Source organism: Mesoplodon densirostris, chromosome 9 (genome assembly GCF_025265405.1).
Source record: "Mesoplodon densirostris isolate mMesDen1 chromosome 9, mMesDen1 primary haplotype, whole genome shotgun sequence".
Lineage (NCBI taxonomy): Eukaryota > Metazoa > Chordata > Mammalia > Artiodactyla > Ziphiidae > Mesoplodon > Mesoplodon densirostris.
The window spans coordinates 89,100,870-89,127,898 of record NC_082669.1 but is presented as its reverse complement, the minus strand read 5'-3'; the positions used below and the strand labels follow the sequence as shown (position 1 = coordinate 89,127,898).

General features: G+C 41.0%; 1 protein-coding gene across 2 annotated transcripts in view; it reads left to right on the top strand.

Annotated features, from left to right (window-relative positions):
* Positions 1–27,029, top strand: part of GRM8 (glutamate metabotropic receptor 8) — a 764,868-nt gene that overhangs the window by 117,036 nt on the left and 620,803 nt on the right. For both annotated transcript variants that reach the window (XM_060107898.1, XM_060107899.1), the window contains exon 2: positions 15,179–15,395. In XM_060107898.1, coding sequence (XP_059963881.1) covers positions 15,179–15,395 — 217 coding nt within the window. The remainder of the gene's footprint in view (positions 1–15,178; positions 15,396–27,029) is intronic.

The following is a 27,029-nucleotide window of genomic DNA, read 5'->3' as shown; positions in this document are numbered from 1 at the left end:
CATTTGAGAAGTACTTTTATCAAGTAGGCTGCAGATATTAAGAGTTAGGAATCTGAGTTGTCTTACTGTGACTAGTAGGCGGTTAATCCACAACATACATGGATCATCTACCATGTACAAAGTACTTTCCTAGCATCTGTGAAAGAATAACAGTGTAAACCCAAGCCTAAGCTCTCAAGCCAACCCTCTGATAGGGAGTAGGCATTAGGAATAAATTTGATCTTCAAAACTCAAGGGCAAGAAACTTTTTTCTTCTGTATCAAATAACTCTGGCACTGAGCCACATTGACTAGGATGTTAAGAAATTCAATCACTGTCATATTTTGGGCCTGTACTTCAGTTTCCGGTGCTATGGAGGTGTTTGCTGTAGAGACTCTCACTGTAGTCCCCGTGGGCTATTTAAAGGTGGTGACTCCATTCCTCCCATGGCAAGAATAGGAAAGGGGCTTCTTTGATGAGGTTTCTGGGTTCCTGGGCACTGGGAGGGAGCAAAATGAAGATCTCCATCATTCTGAGTCCCAAATGAAGCACCTCTCTCTCTCTCCATTTCCATTTCCAATTCCTCCTCTTCAAACCTTGTGTGATCCTCTTTCTCTAGATAATTCAGCTGTACAGTCTCTGTAAACAAAGGCTTCTGAAAACAAGTCGTGTTTATTCTCTAGGGCATACAGGCTTGATTGCTCTTGGGGAGGGCACGAAAGGGAAAAAAAAGGAAGAAAATTTTTTCATGGGTCTTCTGAAACAACAATAATTAGATTTAAAAAGTCAATAAATTATCATGCTGCATAGGAATACTATGGGAAACATTGATAACAAGGTACATTGCATGTTATATTTGACATTCTATCATGCAGCATTTGTCAAATTTTTATTTTTCCAAAACTCATTACTTATTTGCAAATAAGTAAGAAACATATTTAAAAACCTTACTGCCTCAGTACTGCTGTGATGTATTCACTGGTCTATAAATTTGCCAGTACACTAAAAATAAACTTTATGCCAAAATTTGATGCAAGGATTCAAACATAATACTCTTAAGTATAATTTTTGAGTAGTTGGATATTTTTGAAAAGAAATGTCTACCTATAAGGAGAAGTTGTTCACCTTAGGGGAAGGGAACATCAGGTTCAAGGCACCACCTTCTTCATCAAGTGAACCTAGAGAGACCTTGTATATCTACCCATGATGACAACATCCAGATCTACCAAAATCATCCTTGCAATTAATGCATTTAAATCCCTTTGAGCATGATATGGAAAAATTTCAAAAGAAGGTATAGGGCTCCTGAGTACACAGTCAGTGCTTTAGACTAGAGCAATACTTCTCCAAATTTATTGTTGGAGAACTACCTGGAGATCTTGTTAAAATACAGATTCTCATTCAGTATGTCTGGGGTGGGGCCTGAGGTTCTGCATTTCCAAGAAGCTCCCAGGTGATGCTGATGCTGTGGGTTTGTTGACAATGCTGAGCAGCAAGGTTGTAGAGACTCCAGTTTCTGTAGTCAGTGCAGATAAATTGACTTTTTTGCATTGTGAATATATCTTTTATACCAAATCACATGGATACTTTTTTTTTTCCTTTCAAGGCATTTTGTACCTAAATTTAATTTTTGAAAAAATCTTCATTTATGGTGGCTAACCTGACCAATGAAAGATATAAGAAAGATGAGGTAGGCCAAAGTAGACCAAAGTCATGCATTGTGTGCTATAGATGGAACACACTCAATGCTGTATAGACAGAAACTGTTACAATAAAGTATGTAGTAGTCACATACATTTGGAGCCAGGCTGATGGGCTTGCTGTATTTTGAGACCCTTGGTGCATCTGTTGGTTTCCAGTTTATGCTGTGGGAGAGATGGCAAGTTTTGGATGTGTGGTTTTGACATACCAGTTGGACACTCAAGAGGAGATTTCAAATAAGTAGAACTTGGGTGTGGAGCTCAGCAAAGAGATTTAGTCTGGATGTATAGATTTAGTCTGGATGTATAGTTGGTGGGGTCCAAGCTCCAGCTGAACCATGAAATATGACCCCGAGGGAGTTGTGTATGTGACCAGAAGAAGTAAGGACAGGGAACTATGGTTGCTTCCTCAGAAACTTGAGCACTCATGGAAGGCAAACCTACTGAAGAATGAACATTTAAAAATGGACTTGAGGTAGTGGAGGGCAGAGGTGCTTAAGAGATGAGTCAAGAGTCAGACTGCCTAGATTTGAATCCCATGCTGCCATTCACAAATTATTCAGCCTCAGAAAAGTTACTTAAGTTCTTCAGATCTCAGTTTTCTCATCTGCAAAATGGGGACAGAACACGTAGCACAGTTCTTGGCCAATACAACATGTTAAATAAATGTTGGCAAAACCAGCCAAACACATGAAGACACATACATGCACACATAGTGTTTCATGAGTTAGGTGTGCAGATGGGATCTGACACATAAAGGAGGTTTGTCAAGGGCAGTAAGCTGGCCTTCTCAAAAAAAGATTGTGGAGGGGCAGAGATGGGCAGAAAGGCTAATCAGTCCACTTTGGGGAAACTTAATGTGATGCCCTTTGGATACTAATATGATGAGATGATGTTTGTCAGAGGAACATGGGCTTGGCACATTCTCCCGTGTGGAGTGGAATAATGGAATCTGAGTCATTTACATTATTTCATCTACTTTTCCTCTTATCCAATGATGGCCATTTATGAAGTTGGCTATTTGTTTTTTGGATAAGGAATGGTTTTTCTTTTTCCTGTGAAAATGGAGCTAAGTAAGTAAAGTAAGACCTTTAATCTCATCTGTACCCTCTTGTAACATATGGAGTTCACCAGCTTAGACAACATCAAGGAAATGAAAATTTCCAGTGGTATTTAGTGTTCAGAATCAGTACCTGGAGGATGCCAGGTGGTGGATAAATAATCAGTTGGAGACCAGGATATCAATCAAGGTGGATAATCACTGAAAGTCCAAGAAATCGTCAACTGAGAAACTTATTTGCGGAGACAAATGTCCCTATCAACATTCTGCCTTATTTCTGGGATTCAAATCATGTATTATTGAGTAGCAAAATGCCAGTCTAAATGGAATATTTGCTAGATTAAGTTTTATTGACTTCGATTCGTTGGTTATAATTGCTAACTTTTTATTCTTTAGTGTTTGAGTGCTGACATGCTTGGGGGGAAAGTTGAAACACAGTGGTGATTGCACAGCAAGGAAATCAGCAGAAGAGGAAAATTAAATGCTAGGTGATGGTTTGAAGTCAGCAGTGAAGGGAATGAGTTGGGGGAAGAGTTAAATTTTTAAGTGATTTAGCAAATGATGCTAAGAAAGTGCCATGCCATCATTTGGTTTTTCTAATATAACAAATCATAATTGATCATTTTTTTGTGTACTCATGTAAGAAAACCTCGTTACAGAAAATCTTCGCTGTCCTAAGCAACTCATTGCAAAATTCTCCTTCTCTTTTGTTTGAAAGAATACTTAGAGATGATTTCACTTTGAAATCCCAAGCTGCTTGAAAACTTTGTTGAGAAGGTATCAGAGAAGTATCTTTTACTCTGAAATGCAGTGGAATTCTGGCAGTAGTGGTTAGAAATAGTGAAATCAGGGAGTGACATTCTCCTGGTCTCTCCGGGATGCTGGTCACTGAGAACAGTCTTTAGAGGTGGACAGATTCATTTATTTCTCTTTCCTCCTCCTGAGAAGTGCCAAAAATGTGTATCATCTTGAAAGCAAAAAAAAAAAAAAAAAAAAAAAAAAAAAAGGCTAGATTATTCTCCTGGGTCAGTTCTAACCTGCTTCTCATGTCTTTTGAAATACTATCCCAAAGCTTTCACTGTCTGCGTAAAAATGAAGAGAGAGTTTCTTTTTAGTTTTCAATCACCTTTTTTTTTTAAAACTTTTTAAAGGAAACACATATCTGAGCTTATAAGTAATATTAAGTATACATTTATTTTTTCCTGGGTTCTTGTGTTAAAGTTGTTTCTCTTCTATGGGCTTAGTTTCTGCTGGATTCATTCATTCTTTCATCGTCCACCTATCCATTTATTTGTTCATTCATTCCAGACCCCTACAAACCTCAGGATCTATGAGAACATGATGCAGTTGCCTGCTGATAATTACATAGTTATTTTCTTAAATAGTTCTGGTATGAGAATCCCAATTAGGCATACGCTAGTTAAAAATAGTATGTGTAAAAAGCAGGGGAGCAGTGGTCTTTGCTTTAATATTATTCCGCCTTTAGCAAGTTTCTAAAATTAAGTACCTGTCAGTCAACTGCCCCTCCTACTCACTTGTACACACTGGGTGGTTTACACATTTGAAGGAAGTCTGAAGTGAGAGGCAATCTGTGGCTGGTATTCCATTCCCTGTTCTCCCTCATTTTTCGTGTGTCAGCTTAATGTCATTCCTCAGGGAAGCCTGCCCAGTGCCCACCCCCGCCCCCCAGATGAGTTACTCTTCGCAGCCTGTGCTTCTTTTTCACAGCAGTCATCACAAGTGCTGTTAAGTGTTTATTTGGGTGATTGTTTACTTAATGCCTATCTTTTCCATCTGACCATATGCTCTGTGAGGGTGGGGGGAACCATGTGTTGTTTATGGCCCAATCCCCAGAGCCTGTCATGGTGTCTGGCACATAGTGTGAGCTAATTTGTTGAATGAACTAATCAAAAAGTAACCATTAAAAAGACATTAAATTTAATTTAACCACTAATCAGAAAAAGTGTGCATATTGAATTAACCTTTTTCATTTGTGTGTAATACTGCATATGTACTGGTTATCATTTCCTAGAAATCACAGCATACTGAAATGTGTGGAAATTAGAAGAAAATACAGTGTTCAGTTTTTTTTATAAGGGAAAATTGAAGATCAGGAGAAACCATAAACTAGACGAACTATAGAACTAGTTGGAATATTAAAGTCCCTTCCTTAAAAATTGTAAAAAAATAAAGGTTTTAAATTCAACTTGCTATTAGAACTTTTGAATGAATATACGCAGGGTAGTTAGGCTTAAAAACTCCCACACTGCTAGTGATTTGATAGATTATAACAACTTTTTCCCCTAGGAGCTGCTGTGCTTTCTCACTGTAAAATGTAATTAGCAGATGTAAAAAAAGGTTTATTAATCTTACAGGATATAACTATGGCTGTTTATATGTAAATTCTTTCATGTTCACGGATTGCTTGTCTTTCATTTTAAATAAACAGGTTAGAAGTCAGATGTCATTACCAATTTGATTAAAATCATTACAATTCTTTTTTTTTTCTTAGCAGGTCATTACTTATTTTATTTATCAAAAGATAATGCTAACTTAATTGGCCTAGTTTTAGGGTTGGAATTTCCAATAGCCAAACCAAAATGTCTTAGTGTAGATGTTCTGCCAAAAGTATTTGAAAGCATCAAGTTATAAATAGAAAAAAAGCAAAATAACATAGAAGACTGGATATCTGCACCACCATCCGTTGGTTTATTTAAAGTGTCTAATGATCAATGATGAATGAGGCTGGGGATGGGTAGCTTCTGCTCGCCCCTCCCGTTTACCTTCTCTCTTGCGCTGTCTGTTCACTCTCCTGGGAGGCAACTCTGTCCAGACAATGTCAATAGGTTCTTTGGCCCCTTGGTTTCCAGTGGATGTGGTCAAGGGGAGAGCCAGCAGGAGGTCAGGGAGGGCAGAGTTTGGGATATAATTTCCTGGCTCCCACCCTGTAGTGTTGCCAGGGGGTGGCTGTGTGCCTCCCTCTGGTGGGGGTGGGTGGTCACTGCTTCTCTCAAATGGTTTCTGTCCGTGACCCCTTCTGGTTTCTGTAACTGCTCCTTCCTCTGGTTCTTAGGGCACAGGGGTGGCAACTGACCCCCGCCCCCCGCTTTTTTTTTTTTCGGTACGCGGGACTCTCACTGTTGTGGCCTCTCCCCGTTGCGGAGCACAGGCTCTGGACACGCAGGCTCAGCGGCCGTGACTCACAGGCCCAGCCATTCCGCGGCATGTGGGATCCTCCCGGACCGGGGCACGAACCCATGTCCCCTGCATCGGCAGGCGGACTCTCAACCGCTGCGCCACCAGGGAAGCCCCAACTGACCCCTTTTGACTCTACTTGACTATGGCTTTCTACTGTCACTCCCTCTATACTGCCCCTGCCTTGAAAATAGTCCCCTTATTAACTCCCCTGAGTTACCTGAATTCAAGAGTGCCCTTGAATTCAGGTAACTCAGGGGAGTTTTCTCCCCTGAGTTTTCTTTGTTTCCCAGACTCATACAATACCCTTGAACAAGTGGTGATAAATGCACCCTTTTAAAACTCAGTAGGATACATCCAAGTGGATCATGTGAAACCAAGAGATGACATTGTAGTGTAACATATACGTCTACTTTCAGGCATACATACATATGTACAGAAATGCATTATTCATATTTTGAAGAAAGTGTGCCTCCTATGACTTCGTGTTCTTCATATTTGCCTCTGAAATTTCAGATTCACCATCAGCAGCAAACCATCTTTGAATTATTTATCTACTAGTGAGAATGGATTGACCTTGTCTCATCCTTCTCTGGTTGGCTCTGTTATGGATGCTGTGCATTTGTGAGAAGGAAGTTTCTGGTGAGAGGTAAGGTCTGTATCCTGGCTCATAATAGAATTGCACTTATGACCTTAAAGGTACTAACCATCGCTCTATACTTAGTTGTGTTCACTGACCACAGGCCCTTTCACTGTGCATGTATAATTAGATGTTGCTTTCTCTGGATGAGCTGATGTTGCAGAGAAGGATAACGTTACAGTACAATGAAATCATTCTCTCTCTCCGTGGCCTCCACAATTTCCCGTTTCAATAGACCACCTCTCCTTTTCTTTTGCTAAACCCCACAAAGCATCAAAACACAAAAACTTGGGTCCTTCTCTGAATCAGCGGTGGGAATTCAACTGAGAAGAGAGTCATGGACTAATTTCACATTGGGCATTAACTTGTACAAACAGGAAACTTACTCTCTGTCCACTGTGTGGATTTCTTTGAGCAGGTCCTGGTTTGGGAGGGGAATAGTACTTCAGAAACAAATTCAGGATAGTCATCACTCTTCTTATTACTTCACGCTTTGGCTCCACGTTCCTTTCTCCTTTTCCCTCTCCTCATTCCATTTTCATGAATCTGAGAGGATCATGAAAGCTCAGGGTAGTGTGAGGAGGGGAAGGTCAGTGCTGAACATTGACTTCTAGCCCCAACTCCTCATTTTTATCCAATTTCTAATTAAATACTCACGTTTTGCCACAAGCAACTAGTAGTTTTCATACCAGAGAGCAGTCAAATCTGAAAAGACAAAGTTAATGGCTGTAATCATTATGCTTTTCTGGACCTGGTTCTGCAGTGAAAACAAATCCATCCCAAGACCAGGTGGCAGGAAGCTATCATAGCGATGGCTGCTGTTGCTAAGGCCAGCATCACTGAAGAAGTGCTCAGACAAGCACTACCCCCTGAGGAAGAGCATGGCTTCAAGCTGATCTTTCACTGGAGAAAACCAATGATGCTATTGAACGGCACCAAGAACCCAATCCGCCAACCTCTTCTACCATTAAGGTCGACAATCAATGGATGAGGTTGTTTGTAGAGATGAAAAAGCACAAAAACCTTTTTAGTAGGAATTGATGGTGAAGATGTGTGTGACTCAGGTCTTAAATTGTCTTCTGTCTGCAAATCTGTCTTCAGATGTATGTGAGCTTCTTGCAGGAAGGCTTACATTTCCTATGATCCTCAGGGGCTTCCTCTAAGCTGTGCTTTAGGGCTCATTGCTTGTCAGGGGTGTCTTGGCTTCCTATGGGATCCTTGGCAAACCAGAAACTGTGGAAAATGGACATGGGATTCATGTTATTTTATTTTATTTTTTTGCGGTATGTGGGCCTCTCACTGTTGTGGCCTCTCCCGTTGTGGAGCACAGGCTCCGGACGCGCAGGCTCAGCGACCATGGCTCATGGGCCCAGCCGCTCCATGGCATGTGGGATCTTCCCAGACTGGGGCACGAACCCGTGTCCCCTGCATTGGCAGGCGGACTCCCAACCACTGCGCCACCAGGGAAGCCCAGGATTCATGTCATTTTAAGCAGACGTGGAAAGTTTCAAACTTAACATAGTATTTTAATGTGCAAACAGTAGAGAACTTTAAAGAGGCACCTGGGGTGGAATTGTAATCTTCTTGGGCCATGAAAGAGTATTTAGGGTGGTAAAAGCCTCATGGCCCCTTTGCATCTCAGTAACATCCCATCTCACCCTGTCAGTCATGTGGAGTTAGATTCAGTGACTTCAACAGGGAGAGACACAGTCTACCTGAGGAAGCTGTAAGCACTCTCAGCTCTGTCTAGAAAGTGTATGAAGCAGTGGGCATGAGGCTTGGGGAAGAAATAGGGCTTGGCTGGGCCAGGGAACAGAAAGGAAGCCAGTCCACTGAGTCAGGTTAGCAAGGGGAAAAGAGGTCAGATGCTGAATTGCAGGGTCCTGTGGAAAGAGTGTTAGGCTTTATTTTAAGATTACTGGGGAAATGACTGAAGGGCTTTCAGCAAGATTTTGATATTACCTGATTATTATTATTTTGTTTAAGATCGGTTTGGTTGCTGGTGTAGAATGGATTTGAGAGGGACAGGAATGGAAGCTGGAAGACCATCAGGTGGTTTCAGAAATCCAGATACCACAGTGGGTTGGACTAGGTCGGGGCGTGCTGTTTTGTTCTACCATCCCTACAGCGTGGCCTGAGATGACTAACTGAATGTTAGATTATGTCTGAGTTCTGGCCAGTAGGAAAGGGGGAGGGGCATGAGAAAGGCCTGCTGTCTCCCTTTAAGGACGTGTTTTCAGAAGTTACACTCACCGCTATACTAATGATCATAACTGCAAAGAAGCCTGGGAAATGTAGTTTTCTTCTAAGTGGCCAAGCCCTAGGTAAAAGTCTGGGGTTCTATCTGGAAGAATTAGAAAACAGACACTGGAGGACAATAATATCTGCTAACTACTATTTAAAAAGAAAAAAATATATATATATGTTTGTTTTTATCTTTAACAAAATAGCTAAGAAACTGTACGTGAATTTCTTTTGAAATAGAACTAAGTTGACATCTAAGTTAAACTTTTGGAATATATTAGAGTTTGTCAGTCCAAGATTCACAGAATACCTGGCTAATGTAGATCAAGTAATTAGTTTTATTAAGAGCTGGGCAAACACCAGATAACTTCCCAGACACATGGCTGGATTGGAAAGGATCCAGCGTGGACTTGAGGCCAAAATGGGGCCTCCCACTCCTACATCACATCACAGACTTGGGACCTGCTTCTGCCTGCACAGAAGACTTGACGTCTCTTATTCAATCAGCGGCATGGACTTCATGCTCTCTCACGCACCTGTTGTCAGTAGAATATGGAAAGCGGTGGACTTCTGCCCCAAGAAAGGAGACCCTACCTGTTCCTCTTACCACACAGGGAAAAGAAATAAGCCTGGGCTGTGTGTGGGCAGGTCAGAGAATGAAGGCAGAGCATTATCCACTCTTGCCCAGTAAGCACAGAACTCTGACCTCTCATTCAGTTTCCCCTCCCCTTTGGGAGAATAAATAAGAGGAGGAGGTCTAGGTAGGAAACATGCATTCTGGAACTCCCCAAGAGGGGTGAGGTTGAGGGTAGGAATCTCTTCTTTTATAGGCTGAAGTGAAAATATAGTGGGAGAAGGAGAGGGTTGTTTTTCTAAACAAAACAATTATCAGAAAAGTGGAAGCTCAAGCAATTTTTAAAGCAGGGTATGGTGATGGGTATCTTGAGTCATGCAATTGATTGCCTCAGATATGCTTTATTTGGGTAATGGAAATTGGCCGTATTTTAAGCACACATCATATTCTTATGAAACCTCAGCACAAGGAAAAGAAGAAATGGAAAAAAAAAGCAAAATGACAGGTGTTTCCAAATGGTGCAATTTGATGCCTTAAGGCACTGAACCAAGAAAGGGAAGGAAAACATCCTGTAAGGACAGTGATGGAGGAGGCTTGGGAGGGAAAGTGGATGGAGAAGAGCTAGGAGGTTAGGGCAGGGCTGAGGGTGTGGAGGCGGGGCAGCAGATGTCCCTTCTACAGAGACCTGGAAGAGCGGGTGGACTGGTAGGGTTCCGGCACACTCACGGGATAATAGAAGAGAGGTGAATAAAAGGACCATTTATAAGGTGTGGGCACAGTTAAAGTCCCAAACCTGAGATGGGGGGAACTCAGGAACTAGCAACCGTGGGAAGACCTGAAGGGCCATGGGCAGTGACTCATCATGGGAACCTGGTGAGGGCCTCAGCCGCGGATGAGGACTCAGGTAGAGAAACACGGAGTGAGGGCTGTGGCGGGGGAAGGAGATGGGGACTTCACTACTCCCTTCTGTCTTCTCCTGCCCTCACATCTTCTGTAGGTGCCTCCCACTGGCCAAATTCAACTGAAAGCCTGAAGTGAGGGAGCCCAGGTGAGACAGTCACAAAGCAACCTCCTAGGACATACAGCAGGATGGAGAAGATCGAGAGGGACAAATGGAGAAGAGCCCACATGATATTTTGGTGGAATGTAGGGTAGGGGGCCATGGGGAAGAGGCTGTATCAAAATTCCTGCCACAGTTTGAGTAATTAATTGCCTCCAAACATTCATTGAGCACTTGCTCTATTAGGTGCTGGTGACACCAAATAAATCAACAGGGACTTTGTCCCTGAGGGGCTCCTATGCCAGCACACAATTGTGGTTATAATGGCAGATGATGGAGGCTGCGGGACAAGGGGCAACAAAAGACAGCTCTGCCTGAAAGCGTTAGTGAAAGCTTCCCAGGGAGGAGGGGATGGATGGATGGATGGATAAATGGATGGATGGATGGATTGAAGTACAGTTTATTTACAATATTGTGTTGGTTTCAGGTGTACAGCAAAGTGATTCAGTTATACATATATGTATCTATTCTTTTTCAGATTCTTTTCCCTTATAGGTTATTACAAAATATACAGTATAGAGTTCCCTGTGCTATACAGTAGGTCCTTGTTGGTTATCTGTTTTATATACAGTAGTGTGTATATGTTAATCCCAAACTTTTGAGCTGGATATTGCATTTGTGCAGGAGATCACCAGGTGGAGGAGAGGGGTCTCTCTACACAGAGAACAGCATGGGCAGGGATGCAAGGTGCCATCAGGGTATGATAGCAAAGGCTTGAAGTTGGGAAGGAGGATGGGACAGAATCTGACACCAGGGCTTCAGGAGCCAGACTGAAGTGTTGGGATATTATCCTTTGAACGGGCAAGTGGGACTTAACAGAGGCTTATAAAGGATGTGGCATCTTACAAAGGATGAGCTGATGCAGAATGCATTCCTTAACACCTCTTTTCTTGGTACACTCTCCTTTTCCCTCTCATTTTCCTCTTTACTTCTATGCCCCATCCACTACATTTTTTTTTATTGTTGTTTTTGTTTCTGGTAGCTGAAACCTCCAGGGTGAAGGGATTAGTTAGGATGGATTCAGTGTAGGGAAAAGAAAAAGAAACATTCCAGGTTTTAAAAAAATTCCCACTTTCGTTGCCAGTAGGGGTTTAATTTGAGGGTAGTGGAAATATTGGGGATGCCAACACAGAAATTAAAATACTTAATGAGCCAATGCTTAGGGGTCGACCACAATAAACTAAAAATGAGATGCGACTCCATGACAATTTGAAAAGCCTTGAAATATGCTCAGTATACCCTGGCGTCTATTATTGTAGGCAGAGACATAGCAAGAACTGAACAAATGAAAATACAAACACATACTCTCACATTACTTTTCCACACATTGATCCGCAAAGAGAAAACTCTCCAAGACTTTGCGGAGAAAGTCCTTTACCTAATTATTCAAACAATCATTTCTTATCTGCACTTTTATTTTATATACACTTTACACCTGTTTAATTAATCCTGCACGTGACGCTGACTGCTAATTAAACAGCCCTGAAAGTGACTGACTGAAGGTAGTAATTTGAGATAATTAGTTTTTGTTTCAAACACTAAATTTTCACACTTTGTGCTCATTTTTAGAAAAAGGTGCCTCATTATTATAAGCAGGGTGGGGGCTGTGTAGGGCATTTTCCTGCTAGACTCTGGGCAGCTGAGGAAGTGGGAGGATTATTATACATCCAAATAAGACAAGGAAATGGTATAGTGCCGTAGAATTTGCTATAGAATGCTCCCCTTCCCCTCCTACACACACACACACACACACACACACACACACACACACACACACACACACACACACACACACACACACACACACACACACAGAATCCCTTCCAAAATGAAGGTCAGGCTCATGGATCTTTTTCATTAGAACATAGAAATGAACATGCTCTGGATCTTTGGGAAAGTTTTACCTAGTAAAGTGTAGACCTCACTGAATCATCCATTGTCTCTTTCCCAGGTCCTCTAGAAGCAAGCAAGAAAAGGCAAAAAAATCCAAGATTTGGTGTGTGGTTAGAGATTTGGACTGGTGTCCTTGCTAAGTAGTTATGTGCTACAAAGACACAAAGCCTAATCAAGGGGACAGTCTATCAAGAGATGGCTGGTGTATCTGGCAGAGAAAGCAAAAGGGCAAAAAGGAGGCAGGTCAAGACTAGTTTTCATGATCCCACAATGTTAACAGGCAAGTTATTTTGGTCCTACCAGAAGAATTGGGTGTGAAATAGGCTAAATCATTTTTTGTAGGCAATATAGATAGACACAGGTTACACAGAAGCGGAACAAATCCTGCAGCACCCTGGAGAGCTCCAAGCACATTCTTTTACTTCTCTTCCCCGGGCAAGGAGGCTTTTATATCTTAGGATGTTCAATGTCACTTCACTGGCTACCAATATGGAGTAGGACTCTCTAGCCCTAAGAAAGGTTTGGATACAGATGTTGAGGGTTTATAAAGGTGTCAAGATGAGAGTCAAAACCTCCTTGTGGCTTGGGAATCATCTGGCCAGGGAGTGGTGGGTGATGGTTGGATCCCAGAGTGTGTAGCCTTGTGTGGGAAGATGGAATGGCAGCTTCTTTGACATCAGAGCACTGACATTAGCTGCAGAATCTGATGGAGAGCAGAATTAATGGTTTTATGTACAAGTCAAACCTGCATCTTCAACCAAGCAACCTGAGTTAGCGCATCGCGGAATCATTTTGACCTCTGAACTTTCACACCACAGCAAGGCAGCAGAGGAGTAATGAGATGCACATCTCCTAAACTCCAGATCCCACAATATCATTGCCCACTTTTTAGTTGTTTTCATTCATCTCACAGGAACCTCAAAAGAAACAAATCAAAAATTGAACACATCATTTTTGTCTTCCGAATCTCCTCTTGTTTTTCTGTCTTGGTAAATAGCAAACATCGTCTACTCAGATACCAAAGCCATAGAACTGAGAGTCATTACACATTTTTCTTACACCTTTCCTTGTCTTTTAGATACTTACAGGTTCTACACCCTTCTTTTTTTCCACCTGCCACTGCCTTATTTCAGTTTTTATACTTTCTTACATAGATTTCTGTAGTAGTTTTCTAACTGGTTGTCCTGCATCTAGTATGGTTTCCCTTTAATTCAGTTTATCTCTAAGCATAGTGTGGGTCCACCTGTATCAGATTCTTCTGGAGGGCATATTAAAATGCAGATTCCTAGATCTCTAGACATACTAAGTCAGAACCTTTGGGAATGGGGCTGCCCAGGTGGACACTGAAATTTGAGGGTTGCTACTCTCCCCACTGCTGCCAATGTGATCTTTCTAAAACAAGAATTTGATTATGCCATTCCCTTGGTTACAATCATGCTGTGCTTCCCCATAGCCTTGGTAATAAAATCCACACTCCTTGTCATACCTGACTAGCCCTTCATCCTCTGGTGTCTGTCTAGCTTTGCAATTTTACTTCCTGACATTCCTCCCTTGGTATCCTGCATTCCTACCACGTGAAATGCTGCAATACCATGCCCTTTCTTTCTTTCTTTTTTTTTTTGATGTGGACCATTTTTAAAGTCTTTATTAAATTTGTTACAATATTGCTTCTGTTTTATGTTTTGGTTTTTTGGCTGCAAGGAATGTAGGATCTTAGCTCTCCCACCAGGGATCGAACCCTCACCCCCTGCATTGGAAGGCGAAGTCTTAACCACTGGACGGCCAGGGAAGTCCCACCATGCCCTTTCTTGACTCTATGGCCTTGGACATGCAGTTTCGTGTGGCTGAAATATCCTTCCTGGCCTATTTGTCAGATTTCCTGCATCTTCTGTGCTCCGTCTAGCCTGCATGTCCTTCTGCCATGCTTCTTTAACATCCCTGTATTCTTCTATCCTAGCACTTTTCACTGGTAGAGTAAGAATCTTCACTTGTTTATACGAGTGAATATTGCATTTCAAATATTTTTAGGGGTAGATTTATGGTGTGCAGTTAATTTGTTCCTCAGCTTGAATTTATTTAGGAGAAATGACATACGATCTCTAATTTTGAATATTTTCTAGCAATTCACCCTTTTTATGTCAGAAAATAGTCTCTTTTCCTAAAGCAATTATGGTATGGATTCCTGTTTTGTGATTTTTTTTTTTTTGAGGGTTGGAAGGCTGGAAAGATGTTATAATTAAAAGATACGTGGTTAGCTATTCCCAAATCTTATTGTGGTATGTAGTGATTATATCAATAAGCAGTGGCTAGCCTTGCAAAACTATATATTTAAAATACTTAGCCAAAAATATAATCTTAAGACTGAAATGGTATCAAGTATAAAAATAGTCTCATGTTAAATTCTCTGTTCATTATTATGTAGCCTTTATGTCCTAAAGCCAAAGATGATTTCAGAGGTGACTTTTTCTGAAGCATGTATGTACATTTCATGTTCATTTCTGCCTCATTTCCACACCAGAACTTATCATGTACAGAATAAAAAAGCAACAAAAACAAAAAGCACAAATGCTTTGCTTTGGCTTCTGAAACAATGGGACCTGAACCAAAACTAAATTCTTTCATACTGTTTAGAAATGTGCTTTGAAAGAAAGTGAGTCCACAGACCCTTATAAAATACTTTCTAATTAAGTTGGTGGTCATGAAACCCTATTTTGGCTGCAGGCTGATCTGTCTAGGTTTCTGGTATAGCTTTGGCTATTTAGTCTCCTGTGTGACAATCCATCATTTGACAGCATTCCTCATGGGTTGAAATGACCTGTCATTTGTTTTGCAGATACCTCAAATCAGCTATGCATCCACAGCCCCAGAGCTAAGTGATAACACCAGGTATGACTTCTTCTCTCGGGTGGTCCCCCCTGACTCCTACCAAGCGCAAGCCATGGTGGACATTGTGACGGCACTGGGATGGAATTATGTGTCAACACTGGCTTCTGAGGGCAACTACGGAGAGAGCGGTGTGGAGGCCTTCACGCACATCTCGCGGGAGATTGGTAAGCATGTATTTATCAGACTATTGCATTTGGAGATGGCAGGTTGCAGAAGTCTGAGCACCCCCAAGAGCTCTCTGATCTATATGGGATAATTAGAGCTCCTAGAGATACATGACCTAGGCTGTCCACTCTAGGGGGAAGCTGGGTTTATTATAAATGATTTTGTTGTTCTTGGTCTATCAAGGTGACACTTTGGTGCTAATTTAGGAATTAGAGCTCCTGACTCAGGCGAACATTTTTTAAAGCTGTCTGTTTTGACGGGGGAGTTTGCTGGCACATTAGAGCCACTGTAAATTTGAATAAGTGACATACTATTTGATTGTTCTAGATGGAGGTTTACATTAGCAAGTCATTAAATTTTTTTAAAAAGGCAGTGGAATTTAACATCCAACACTAGAGGGAATTAAGACTGGTAATCATCTTAAAATAATACTGAAGTAGCCCCCAAGGCTATACATAAGCGATATTCTTATTCTCATATTTCACTTTTTGAATTTTTATTCTTACCTCAAACCCTGAAGCTTACAGTGGGATTAAGGGCAAGATGTGAAAACTTGGTTAAAACAGGGTGCTCGTGAACCCTGTCCCGGGTTTTTTCAAGGTTCTCATCCAAATCTCTGTAGGCATTTTACTACGTGTATATTTAGCCATGAGGCTTACATTACGTGGAAAAACCAGAAAACAAAAACAACTTAGGGCATAAATGTTATTGCTGACTGGTCAACAATATAACTTTGTGGATGAAAGGAGACATGTTACCATTACTTAACAAATGCTATTGTTCTTACTAAGAATTACTGAATAAAATTTGCATATTTTTCTATAAAAGTAACAACAATGTTTTGTCGAAAATTTAAAGTGTCCTTTAGCTGTTTTTGAGTAATTTTGAACTTGCAGGAAATTATATTGGTAATTTATTGTTTTTCTTAGAAGCTTCAATGCAGGAAAAGACCATGGGAGTGATTTGGGCTTATTCTCTAATTAGCAAAGACAAAGTTATTGGAATAAGGTTTTCTCTTGAAACACTTGTAGATGCCTGCGATCTGTTCTTCTGCATATAACAGAACATGGAAACTTATTATACATAATATTTGGTGTGTTTAGCATTTGTTCCAGTGCTATGCTGTTACAGAAAATGTAGAAAAGACCTGGTTTTGTTGGAAAGATTGGCTTAATTTATTTAAGGGACAGCTATTCATTCCTGTTGTAAATATCCATGATGCCATAATCTGTGCTGTTTGGAATTTTAAATTATATCACTACTGCTATGAAGATGATTCAAAACATTGAATTGAACTTTAAATGATGGTAAATTACATTACCTTCTTGGAAAAGAATCCCAAGTTTATCCTTAGGAGAAATGCCCACTCGAATGAAAACAATAGCTTCTGAAAGCAGGGTTAATGCATTATTTAAGCAGCTGATGTCGGTTCTCACCAAAGTGGTAATTCAATGACAGAAGGAAACTAATAGAGTATGTATTGAAATGAGAAGTTTTCTGCAGTGATCCTGTACATTCTCAAGTATAGGGCACATTTTGTGTGCACGAAACAGATTACTATGAAAAATTCAGTACAGGACATGATTTGCCAATTGTTGAAGCATCTGATAAAATGCATTGTTCTAGAAGTTAAGTGAGATCTCAGTTTTACTCTTCTTACTAAAAAAGAAATATTTCGTTTTCACTTTTAAGGAGCATTGCTCTTCTTAGGTAACTGTCACCTAAAAGGATTCAGACAGTACCATTAATTATTGCTGTCTCTATCTTAGTCATTAGTATGGGAGAAAATAATTTTAGGGCCTTGTGTAGGATGCTCCTGATAGAGCAACCTGTTTCTTCTGTGTTGATCCTTTCAGTACTCTGTGACGTGATTGGCTGTCCATTCTATTTCAGTTCTCACTTATCTGGGGAATGGAGGAGGGCTGGGTTGTCAATTAATATGCAGAATACTGAAAAGGCCAAATTAGTACCACACTAGAGTATGCCATGGAATATATTAAATAACAAAATCATCCCTCATTTTAATGACAAAGATTTTATCCAGAATAAAAATAACTGAAAATGAAACCTTTTACATGACAATGATATTAATGGGAATGGCATAGGGTAGCAACTTAACCCATTCTGAAATGATCTGATGCCTCTAATGAAAATTCATTAGTTCTATAATATTTTCTCCTCTTACTACAACATTGATGACATCTCTGTCACTGTGTTACTAGTGTTTTTAAAAATCTTAGTCTCTTGACTGAGAAGGAGATGTATACATTCATTTTTTGGAGTGTCTGCCTGTTAATGAAATTGTATATTTTCCTGACTCTTCTAAATTTTCCTGTACTCTGTTCAGGATTTCTCTCTTCAAGAACGTTGATTGCTAAGAAATTGCAGTGTAAATTGAGGCTTCCTATGTTTTGTCTCTGATTAATTCTGACAGATCATAATGGAATGATAGTGAAAGGAAAATCTGTTTAGTGGTACAATGCCTGTACGGTTTGATTAGAACGTTTTTCATTTTAACAAAATCTGAGACTTGGGGAAGTGTCCTTTGTGAGTCTTGGAGAACGAAATTTATGAGTGAATGATGGTCATGAACACAGATGCCAGTGATGTCTCTTCTCTGGTCAGGATCCTTCTCAGGGAGAGAGGGACAGGAATTATTTGATAAAATAAGACAAATAACCCCTTGATGTCCTAGCTGTTATAATCTCAGCCCCTTGACTATAGCATTTTTATTGGAGAAGTCAAAAGAAAAATATTTGGGATCAACAAATAGCACAATTTGACTGGATCATAGTTTGTGTAGTGAGGTATGGAAGACAAAACTGGAAGGCTTTGTGACAAGGACACATAGGTGAGTACTTTACCTCATAGGATAGTAACTTTATCCTTTATTTTCTAGACAGTGGAGGAAACTACCGAGGAGAGAGCGGTCTACTAGGATATGTATTTAAGACTTTGCTAATGAGAAGTGAAAGATGGGGAGACCAGTTGAGAGGCCTCTGTAGTATCAGTCTTAGCCTCACATGGGGTAGTGGTAATAGAAGTGGAAGAGGGAACAGACTTGAGAGGCACTTGGAGGTGGAGTCTCTGGAACTTAGCAATTGATTGGAATTAGAGCTCGAAGGGAAGAAAAAAATTAAGCTTGAAATTCTGAACCTGGGCAATTGGGAAAATGCAAGTGCCATGAATAGAAAAGAGACGGTGAAGTGGAAAGTTTGGTTTGGGGTGGGAAGCATAGTTTGGTTATGAACCCAATAAACTGTGAGTACTGGTACATACCTTTGTAGAGAAGAGCAGCAAAGAACATTGATCTAAAGCCAAGGCAGGAATTGAGCTATAGATCTGAAACTCATTCAAATTGATAATTGAGGTGGGAAGCGTAATTGCTGAGGTAGAACATGTAGTAGAGTGTGACTTAAAGGGGGTGGAAGATACACTCTTGGGAAGAAACTTTACATAAAGGTATGGGATGACAAGCATTGGTGAGAATGTAAAGGAAAGGGAACCCTTGCACACAGTTGATAGGAGTGTAGATTGGTACAGTCATTATGGAAGATAATATGGAGTTTCCTCAAAAATTAAAAATAGAACTACCACATGATCCAGTGATTCCACTTCTAAGTATATGTCCAAAGAAAATGAAATCAATATCTTGAAGAGATGTCTGCACTCTTGTGTTCATTGTAGCATTATTTACAATAACCAAGATATGGAAACAAACTGAGTCCATTGATGGATGAATGGATAAAGAAAATATATGTAAAATGGGGTATTATTTAGCCTTAAAAAAGAAGGAAATCCTGCCACTTGTGACAACATGGATGAACCTGAAGGACATTATGCTGAGTGAAATAAACCAGACACAGAAAGATAAATACTGCATGCTGTCGCTTATATGTGCTCTCACTTATAGGTAGAATTTTAAAAAGTCAAACTCATGAAAGCAGAGTGTAGAATGGTGGTTGCTAGGAGCTGGTGGGGGGTGGTAGGAGAAATGGGAAGACGTCAGCCAAAGGAAATAAACTTTCAGGTAAACAGGATGAATAAATTCTGAAGATCTAATGTACAGAATGGTAACTATAGTTAGTAAAACTGTACTGTATACTTGAAATTTGCTAAGAGTTAATCTCAAGTGTTCTCACTACACACACACACACACACACACAAAACTATGTGAGATGATGGAGATATGAATTAGCTTGATTGTGGGTAGTTATTTCACAGTGTGTACATATATCAGAACATCATGTTGTACACCTTAAATATATACAAGTTTTATTTGTCAATTATACCTCAAAAAAGCTGGAAAAATAAAATTAGTATAAATGAAAAAAAAAGAAGATTTGGGAATAATGGGCTAGACTTAGTAAGGGAAAGCTAAGAATAGGGCAGAGTATTCTCTTTTCTCTTCTCTTGATGGGTTTGTGGCCATGGGAGGGCTCTCAGTCTTCTTTGAAGTTTTCCATGATAGGCGATGGTAGGAGTTCTTGAGGAAGAAGTCAAGGTTATTGAGCAGATATTCATAAGAGAACAGGAACTGTGCCAGAGGGCACAGCTGGAAGTGTGTGGTACAGTGGCAGAGAATCAAGGAATGTCCTTGAGAGGGGGTGTATTAGGGCTGCCATACAAAACACCATGAACTGGGTGGCGGAAAGCAACAGAAACATACTGTCTCACAGTTCTGGAGGCTAGAAATCTGAAATCAAGGTGTCGGCAGGGCCATGCTGATTCTGAAACCTATAGGGGAGAATCCTGTCCTGCCTCGGTAGCTTCTGGTATTTGCTGGTGACCATGTGTGTTCATTAGCTTCATCCATCAATCCAGTCTCAGCATCCATCATCACATTGCTGTCTTTTCCCTTCTTGTTTCTGTCTCTGTCTTCTCTTCTTATAAGAATGCCAGTCATATTGGATTAAAGGCCCCACCCTACTCCAGTATGACCTCATCTTAGCTAATTATATCTGCAATAACCCTATTTCCAAATGAGGTCACATTCTGAGGTACTTGCTGTATCTTTTGGGGAGACACAATTTAATACCCATAACAGGGGGTGGTAGCGATGAAGGGGATACTTAGGGAGATAAATCCCAGTGACAGGGATGGGAGGTAGGCCAGGAGGACAATCAGTTAGCAATAAAGATGAGGGGGGTGCTCCGTAGACAGAATTTGGTAACGGAGCAGACCATAATATAACCAGCTCAAAAGTTCCTTTTGAAGTGCTACAGAATTTTACTCTCCCAGTCTTGACTACTTGGGTAGATGAGGCAACCTAATGGATAACTCAGGGTTCCAGACGGGGGTGGGTGGTGGGATCCTTGTGTCTGGCTTTCCCAGGATTCTAAGTAGTCAGGAGCCTCCTAGTAGGATCACAGTGGGCACTCCCTCTACAGTGGTGTACCGGCTGTTCAGCCTCCCTGCTTTGTGTAATTCCAAGCTATTGTTCTTTTCAATAACACCTGGGAAATTATGGACATCTAGAGTCTTTTCTGGCCTAATTTATTTTTATTTCCCCCTTTGGTCTCTTTTGGCTTGAGGGAAGGGAATAGCTTAGTTGCTGCTGGTGGTTAAGACTTCTCCATCACCTATGTTACACATCCTCAGTTGTTAGGACCACAGTCCTCTATGTCTATCTTGTTTTAATGATTTGATATGATGTTTTCATTGATATTGTAATAAGAAGGTTAATAATACATACCCATGCTTTTCTGTCATAAGCTCTGGAACTTGTAGTTTGTGACTCAATAAATGACTTCCTTGAGGCTTTAGACAAGTTCTTTCCCTTCTTTGTCTTACCTTATTATATTATTTAAAAAAGAAGACAGGATAATAAATGTTAATGCTGCCACGATCATTCTAAGGGGCAAGGAAGCTAAAGCTTTATCTTTGAAGATAAAAGGAATCTGTGATAGCATTGTATCTTTTCACTGTGGATTTGCACAGTATGGCAACACACCTCCTTTAATCAGTCATCATGTTTATGAATGGTTTATTGAAGATGACAGGCCTGCGAGTCGTCATCACACACATTACAGGGGGCAGAACAGACCTGATTCTGTCAAATCTACCATACGTGACTTTTTTTCTTCTAATTTGCAAATGCTGGAAGCTTCTGACTATTGTCTGACGTGTTCAGAATCTTAAAATCTCAGACTTGGAAGGGATCACAGAGGTCGTTGGATTGGCACAATCTGTTTGAAATGTTAATGCAATAAATCAATTTAATTAATTCATTTTTGTGTATATAAAATGACCGACACTTGCCAAAACATTTGATAGTAATTTATTTTCGGTGTGGGTCAAGAAATAAAGTAAGGGAAATTTCATTCCACCTCTACAATGGAAAAGTGCCCTCTGATCATTTTTTAAGCTATCTCAGTACAGTTTTAAAATAAAGCATTTTTTTCCTCTTGGATTATAAACAAGAATCAAGTTTCTATTAACTGCAGCGGTTTTGCTTCAAGAATAAAACAAAGTATTTTCAATGAGAGAAAGAAAAAAAGTACATAAAGGGCAGCTTTTTCCCATAGATGTTCATTGCTTTGGAAAAATGACTTCCAGCAGGCAAATATCAATTTGACAAAAGTATTAATGTTGTAAAATACTGTGAATGAAAGGAAACATTTTAATTCAATTGAAATTTTTACTTTATATTCCTACAGCTGACTTCCACTGATAGCACCACATTTCAAGTTGCAAATCATATTTAATTAATATTAACACCAGGTAATTGGCAAGAAAAACTTCAAAGGAGGGCTGAGGAAATTGCAAATTGGAACTGCAGGTGCAGCGATCCTGCAGAAGCTTTATAGGGATCCAAAGAAAGTGTATACAATTTTGACAATTACTGCAGAACTTGATCAAATAGAACATCATTTCAAAGCCCTTCTTCATTCTGGCCTTGCTTAATATTTAGGGCTTAGGAACTTCTAAGTAGCAACAGCTGCTATTAATGTGAAATGGCAAATAGCATTCAATAGATGCTTTTAAACCTATGATTCTAACGCCGTAGTTAAGTATTTAGTAAACAATGGCAGCTTGATGCAGTGGAACACACCTCGGAGTCAAAAATGTGTCTAAATCCCCCTTCGTCAATTATGAGACTTTGTCTGAAGATTAATTTCCTTGTCTATAAAATGGTGGCCCTCTGCTCAGTGATCATCATGTGCTAGAATACTTGTGAAATGTTCTTTATAAACTCTAAAGGGCTATTTGATATCAGGTATTACTAGTGAAAGGAATGGGGATAATACAGATTTTTTTCCAGAATGTGTGGCAAAGCTGTAGATTATTATGAAGGTGGCGGATGTGCTGCCGGTGTGTAGGATAAATAGCCAGAGAAGGCTTTGCTTGATTCATTAATTACCTTCAAACTTGGTCATATTCTGCCTGAAAGATCAGAGAGGAGATTTTGAGTGGCTCCTGACCACCTACCCTCTCTGTTCTCTTTACTAGCCCTTCACAACTGCTGTGGTACACATTCTACCCTGTCTTAATCTTGTCACCCCTGGCTGTTGAATATTACTTATGGTGTCACCAACAGTTGTGTTTGCTTGCGTCTTATTGTTCAGGTAGCACATTGTTCAGATATCAGGACAAGCTTGAGGTACTGGATGTGCTCTCATGAGCCCCTGAGCTTAACCCTGTGGAATCACTTGCCACTCTGATCATAATGGCAATTTCTCTGTATACCTCTTCCTCCAGAATGTGTTTTTCTCAGTGGAAGGACACTCCCCTACCCTAACACCCAGCAGAGTGCCTGGCATACTCCAGGTGCTTCATGAATTTCTGTTGAATGACCATTGTCACCAGATTCATGGTGGTGTTGGTGCTGTGAGCCTAGTGGTCAGGCTTCCTCAGGCTCTGGGAACCGAAGGGCAGAGATGGTCCCAACAATGGCTTATGCATTTTCTTTGCTAACACGTAACCTATACGGGAAACTTTGGGTCTTCCACATTGTTGAGCCACTCAGAATTCAATTTTTTATTACTGGAAAATACCAAAGCCTGTAATCTATGGGTTCAGCCCACCCTGGATCCCTCAGGCCAAACAGTGCTGGGGAGTGGCTAAGAGCTTCGTATCGGCTGGGTTTGACTTCCAGATCTGTCACAGCTTAGCTATAAGACCTTGGGTAAATTACTTACTCTTGTTGTGCCTCAGTTTTCTTATCTGTACAATGGGGATAGCAATTGTATAAGAATCAAAAGAAATCATACAGAACAATGTGTAGCTCGTGGTAAGTGGTCAACAACTGCCAACTCATATTGTGTTAGGCATCCTCGCTGATGGGTGATCCAGGAGTTGTCTTATTGCCCGGAACCTGTGCCCAGTTTGCTCAGTGAGCAAATAAGAAAGCAGAGTGAGGCCTACATAAGAGCTCACACAAAAGCAGCCAGTCCTCCTCATTCCTGAAACTTGCTTTGTACCTCCTAGCAGAGACCAATCCTATTATTATTTTCTCTTAGCATGACTAATATACTACATAGAATAGTGTTGGCACCTACTTGAATGCATGAATTCATTAAATGCTAGTCAGTGTTGGCTCACCAAATATGCTTTCTCCTCTTCCTTTTGAGCCTTCTATATATTAACTGACTCAGCCAGCATCTATTGTGTACCCACCATGGATCAGGGCATACTTGTTCTAGGCTTTCAGGATCTAGAGATGAATCATGGCCTCTGCTTCCTAGCTGGTTACTGTGTATCAGAAGATACAGAGATGTAAACAAACACTTTCAAATGAATGTGATCATTGCCTTCATGGAGGCGTCATTCAGAGGCATTGGCCAAGAACACAGTGCCCAAGAGAGGGCATCCTGCAGTTCATGTAACGAAAAGACCTGCCAGGAGGCAGTGGAGGGTGACAGTTTATGGACTCCAAGCTCAAAGGGAGTACGCTGTGGGATGTGAGTGGAATGAATTTAGGTGAGTTCAACACAATTTCTTGAGAAAAAGAGACAAAAAATGCATGTAGAATATGATGCCAACTTTGTAATGTGTGTATTTGTGAAATGATTAATGTATGTAAAAAATATATGTAGTTTTGACAATTCTTATTTCTTGATCTATGGATGGATACCCAGATGTGTCCGCTTATAGATAATCAGGGTCTGACTTGCTCTACAGCTTTAGCCCCTGTTCTCCCCGGTCACTCCCACCAGCATCACTGATGCCCTTGGCAGCTGTTTCAGTTTTGTTCAGTTCCTGAACAAAATTCAGTTTGTCCTGATTCAGGTCCTTAATCAGGGCCAATAGTTTGTCCTAACCTTAGCTTACAAGCTTCTGGGCTTTGGAATGATTTTGCCAAGACGGACCCTGTACCTGGTGGTCCCGGGGTGAGCCCTGAGCTCCCCTCTAGGTTGTAGCAGACTTACAGTGCTTTCTCACCCTGACTCATTCTCTGGATCCCTAGGAGTGGGGCTCTGCCCCAGACCCTGACCTCTGAGGTTGAACCACGACACACTGCCTATTCCTTGTCAACTCTTTCCCCTGACTGTGTGGAGGTGTCTGGTCCTCTGCATGACTCATGCACTTGTTGAGATCTGACTATGCATGAAGCCATTGAACAGAGTCCTGTCTATTGGGTCCCTAGTGTGTGCGGGGCTCCTGACCCTGTCTAGCTTGTTGTCTTTATATTTCTCACATCCTTTTAGTGTCATATCCCTAAAATAAAAGGAGTTCAGTCTCAGAGGATGGTTTGAGTTTCTCTCTCAGAGATTCCCATTTAAATGCTTAGGAAGGGTCAGGATATGTCATCAACAGGGTTGTCCCTGTTTCGAGATATTCTTTTCCTGCTCCCTAACTCTTATTGCCAACTGTATGAGTTTCCTAGGGTTGCTGTAACAAAGTACAACAAACTGGGTGGCTTAAATGACACACACACACACACACACACACACACACACACACACATATTTTTTTGGCTGGCTCCGCCGTGGCTTGTGGGATCTTAGTTCCCTGACCAGGAATGGAACCTGGGCCCTAGGCAGTGCAAGTGTGGGATCCTAAACACTGGACCACCAGGGAATTCCCACATAAATCTATTGTGTCATGGTTCTGGAGGCTGGAAGTCCGGAATCAAGGTGTCAGAAGGGGTGGTTCCTTCTGAGGGACCCACCCTAATCCAGTATGACCTCATATTAGATGATCTCATATAAGTATGACCTCATCTTCATTAATCATATCTGTAATGACCCTTCACTATTTACATCTGCAATGAAAATAATGTCACATTCTGAAGTACTAGGAGTTAGGACTTCAACATGTGAATTTTGGGGGGGACACAATGCAGCCATAACTGCTGGATTGAACCCTGATTCATGGAGTTCTGTCTGAACTGAACCCACATGTGTCCCGGTTCTTTAGGTGGATTTTGGGCCCTGGACTCCCCTGTTTCTCCTGAGGCATCAGCTTCCGTAACCAAGGTAGCCAGCCCCATTTCCCCTTGTCCTTGCCAGCTGGGCTCCGCCTGCCTTAGAGCTGAATGCCCGCATCACGGCAAGCATGTGCTTCTCCTCCTGCGCTTAGCCCCAAAGAAATTGCATTCTTTCATTTCCCTTTCCAAAGTCATTTTCTTGTTCAAGCTCTTCTGTTTGGAAACTCCAGCACTAGATGAGAGCTTTAAGGTGCCATCCACACTTTACTGTGTTGATAGAAGAACATAATATAAAAACATCTTTCTGCAGAAATGAAGCAACATCAGAATCCCTTCATGTCACTTTTTTGTAGGTGCTAAAAGAGTTGGCCTGAGAATGAGAGTGTGTTTTCCCGCTTTCCATCATAACTTATCAACTAAGCAATAATTATGGTTTCCTTGAAAAGAAATGGCTCAAGAATAGTGCAATCAGGAAGGTATAAGATGAATAGTTTATTGAAAAAGGCGCCAATTATTTCAAGGGTCACATCCCTTGGCAAAACTGGGCCACATGGTCTTTCTGCTCTAACATCTGCACGTTTGACAGATCCCGGGCTTCTTTCTTTGCTTCTTTCCATGCTACCTGGTCAGAGGCATTTCATGATTCACTGGGGACTCCACAAGGGGAAGGCAGGGGAAAGGAGGCAAAGTGAAACTCGAGTCAGCACATTTTGTTTCCTGTTAACAGCTCTGGGAAGAGGTTTGGTCGAGAAAGGAATTTTAAGTAATGATTTAAACATATCTCTGGCAGTTCCACTAGTGAGAAAAAAAAATGCCTCTTGTAGCAGCCCAGACATACTTCTGAAGCAGTGGTACACAGGGCCATGTGACTCTGGGGCCATATTTGCATCATGAATCACCGCTGGCACCCACATAATGGGCAATTAAGGGAAAGAGGCAAGTGCAGAGTACACTGTTAGCCTTTTGTGTTTAGTATCACAACCACTGTGAGGTTGTGATGCCCTGTGAGGAGGGCAACCACTATGCTCCCCTTCAGAATGGGCTTGATGTGACTGCCAGGAGGAATCCTAGGGTGGATGGAAATATTCATGGGAGTTGATGTGATATTTCATTCAAGAAATATTTGAGCACCTATTGTATGTTGGGGCCCCTTCTAGGAGGTTGGGGATATGGCACTGGGTGAGTCCAACCTGATTCCCGCCCTTGTAGGCTTTCCTGTCAAGCTTACAGTCTTTACATTTCTTGTGTTCTTTTAGTCTCC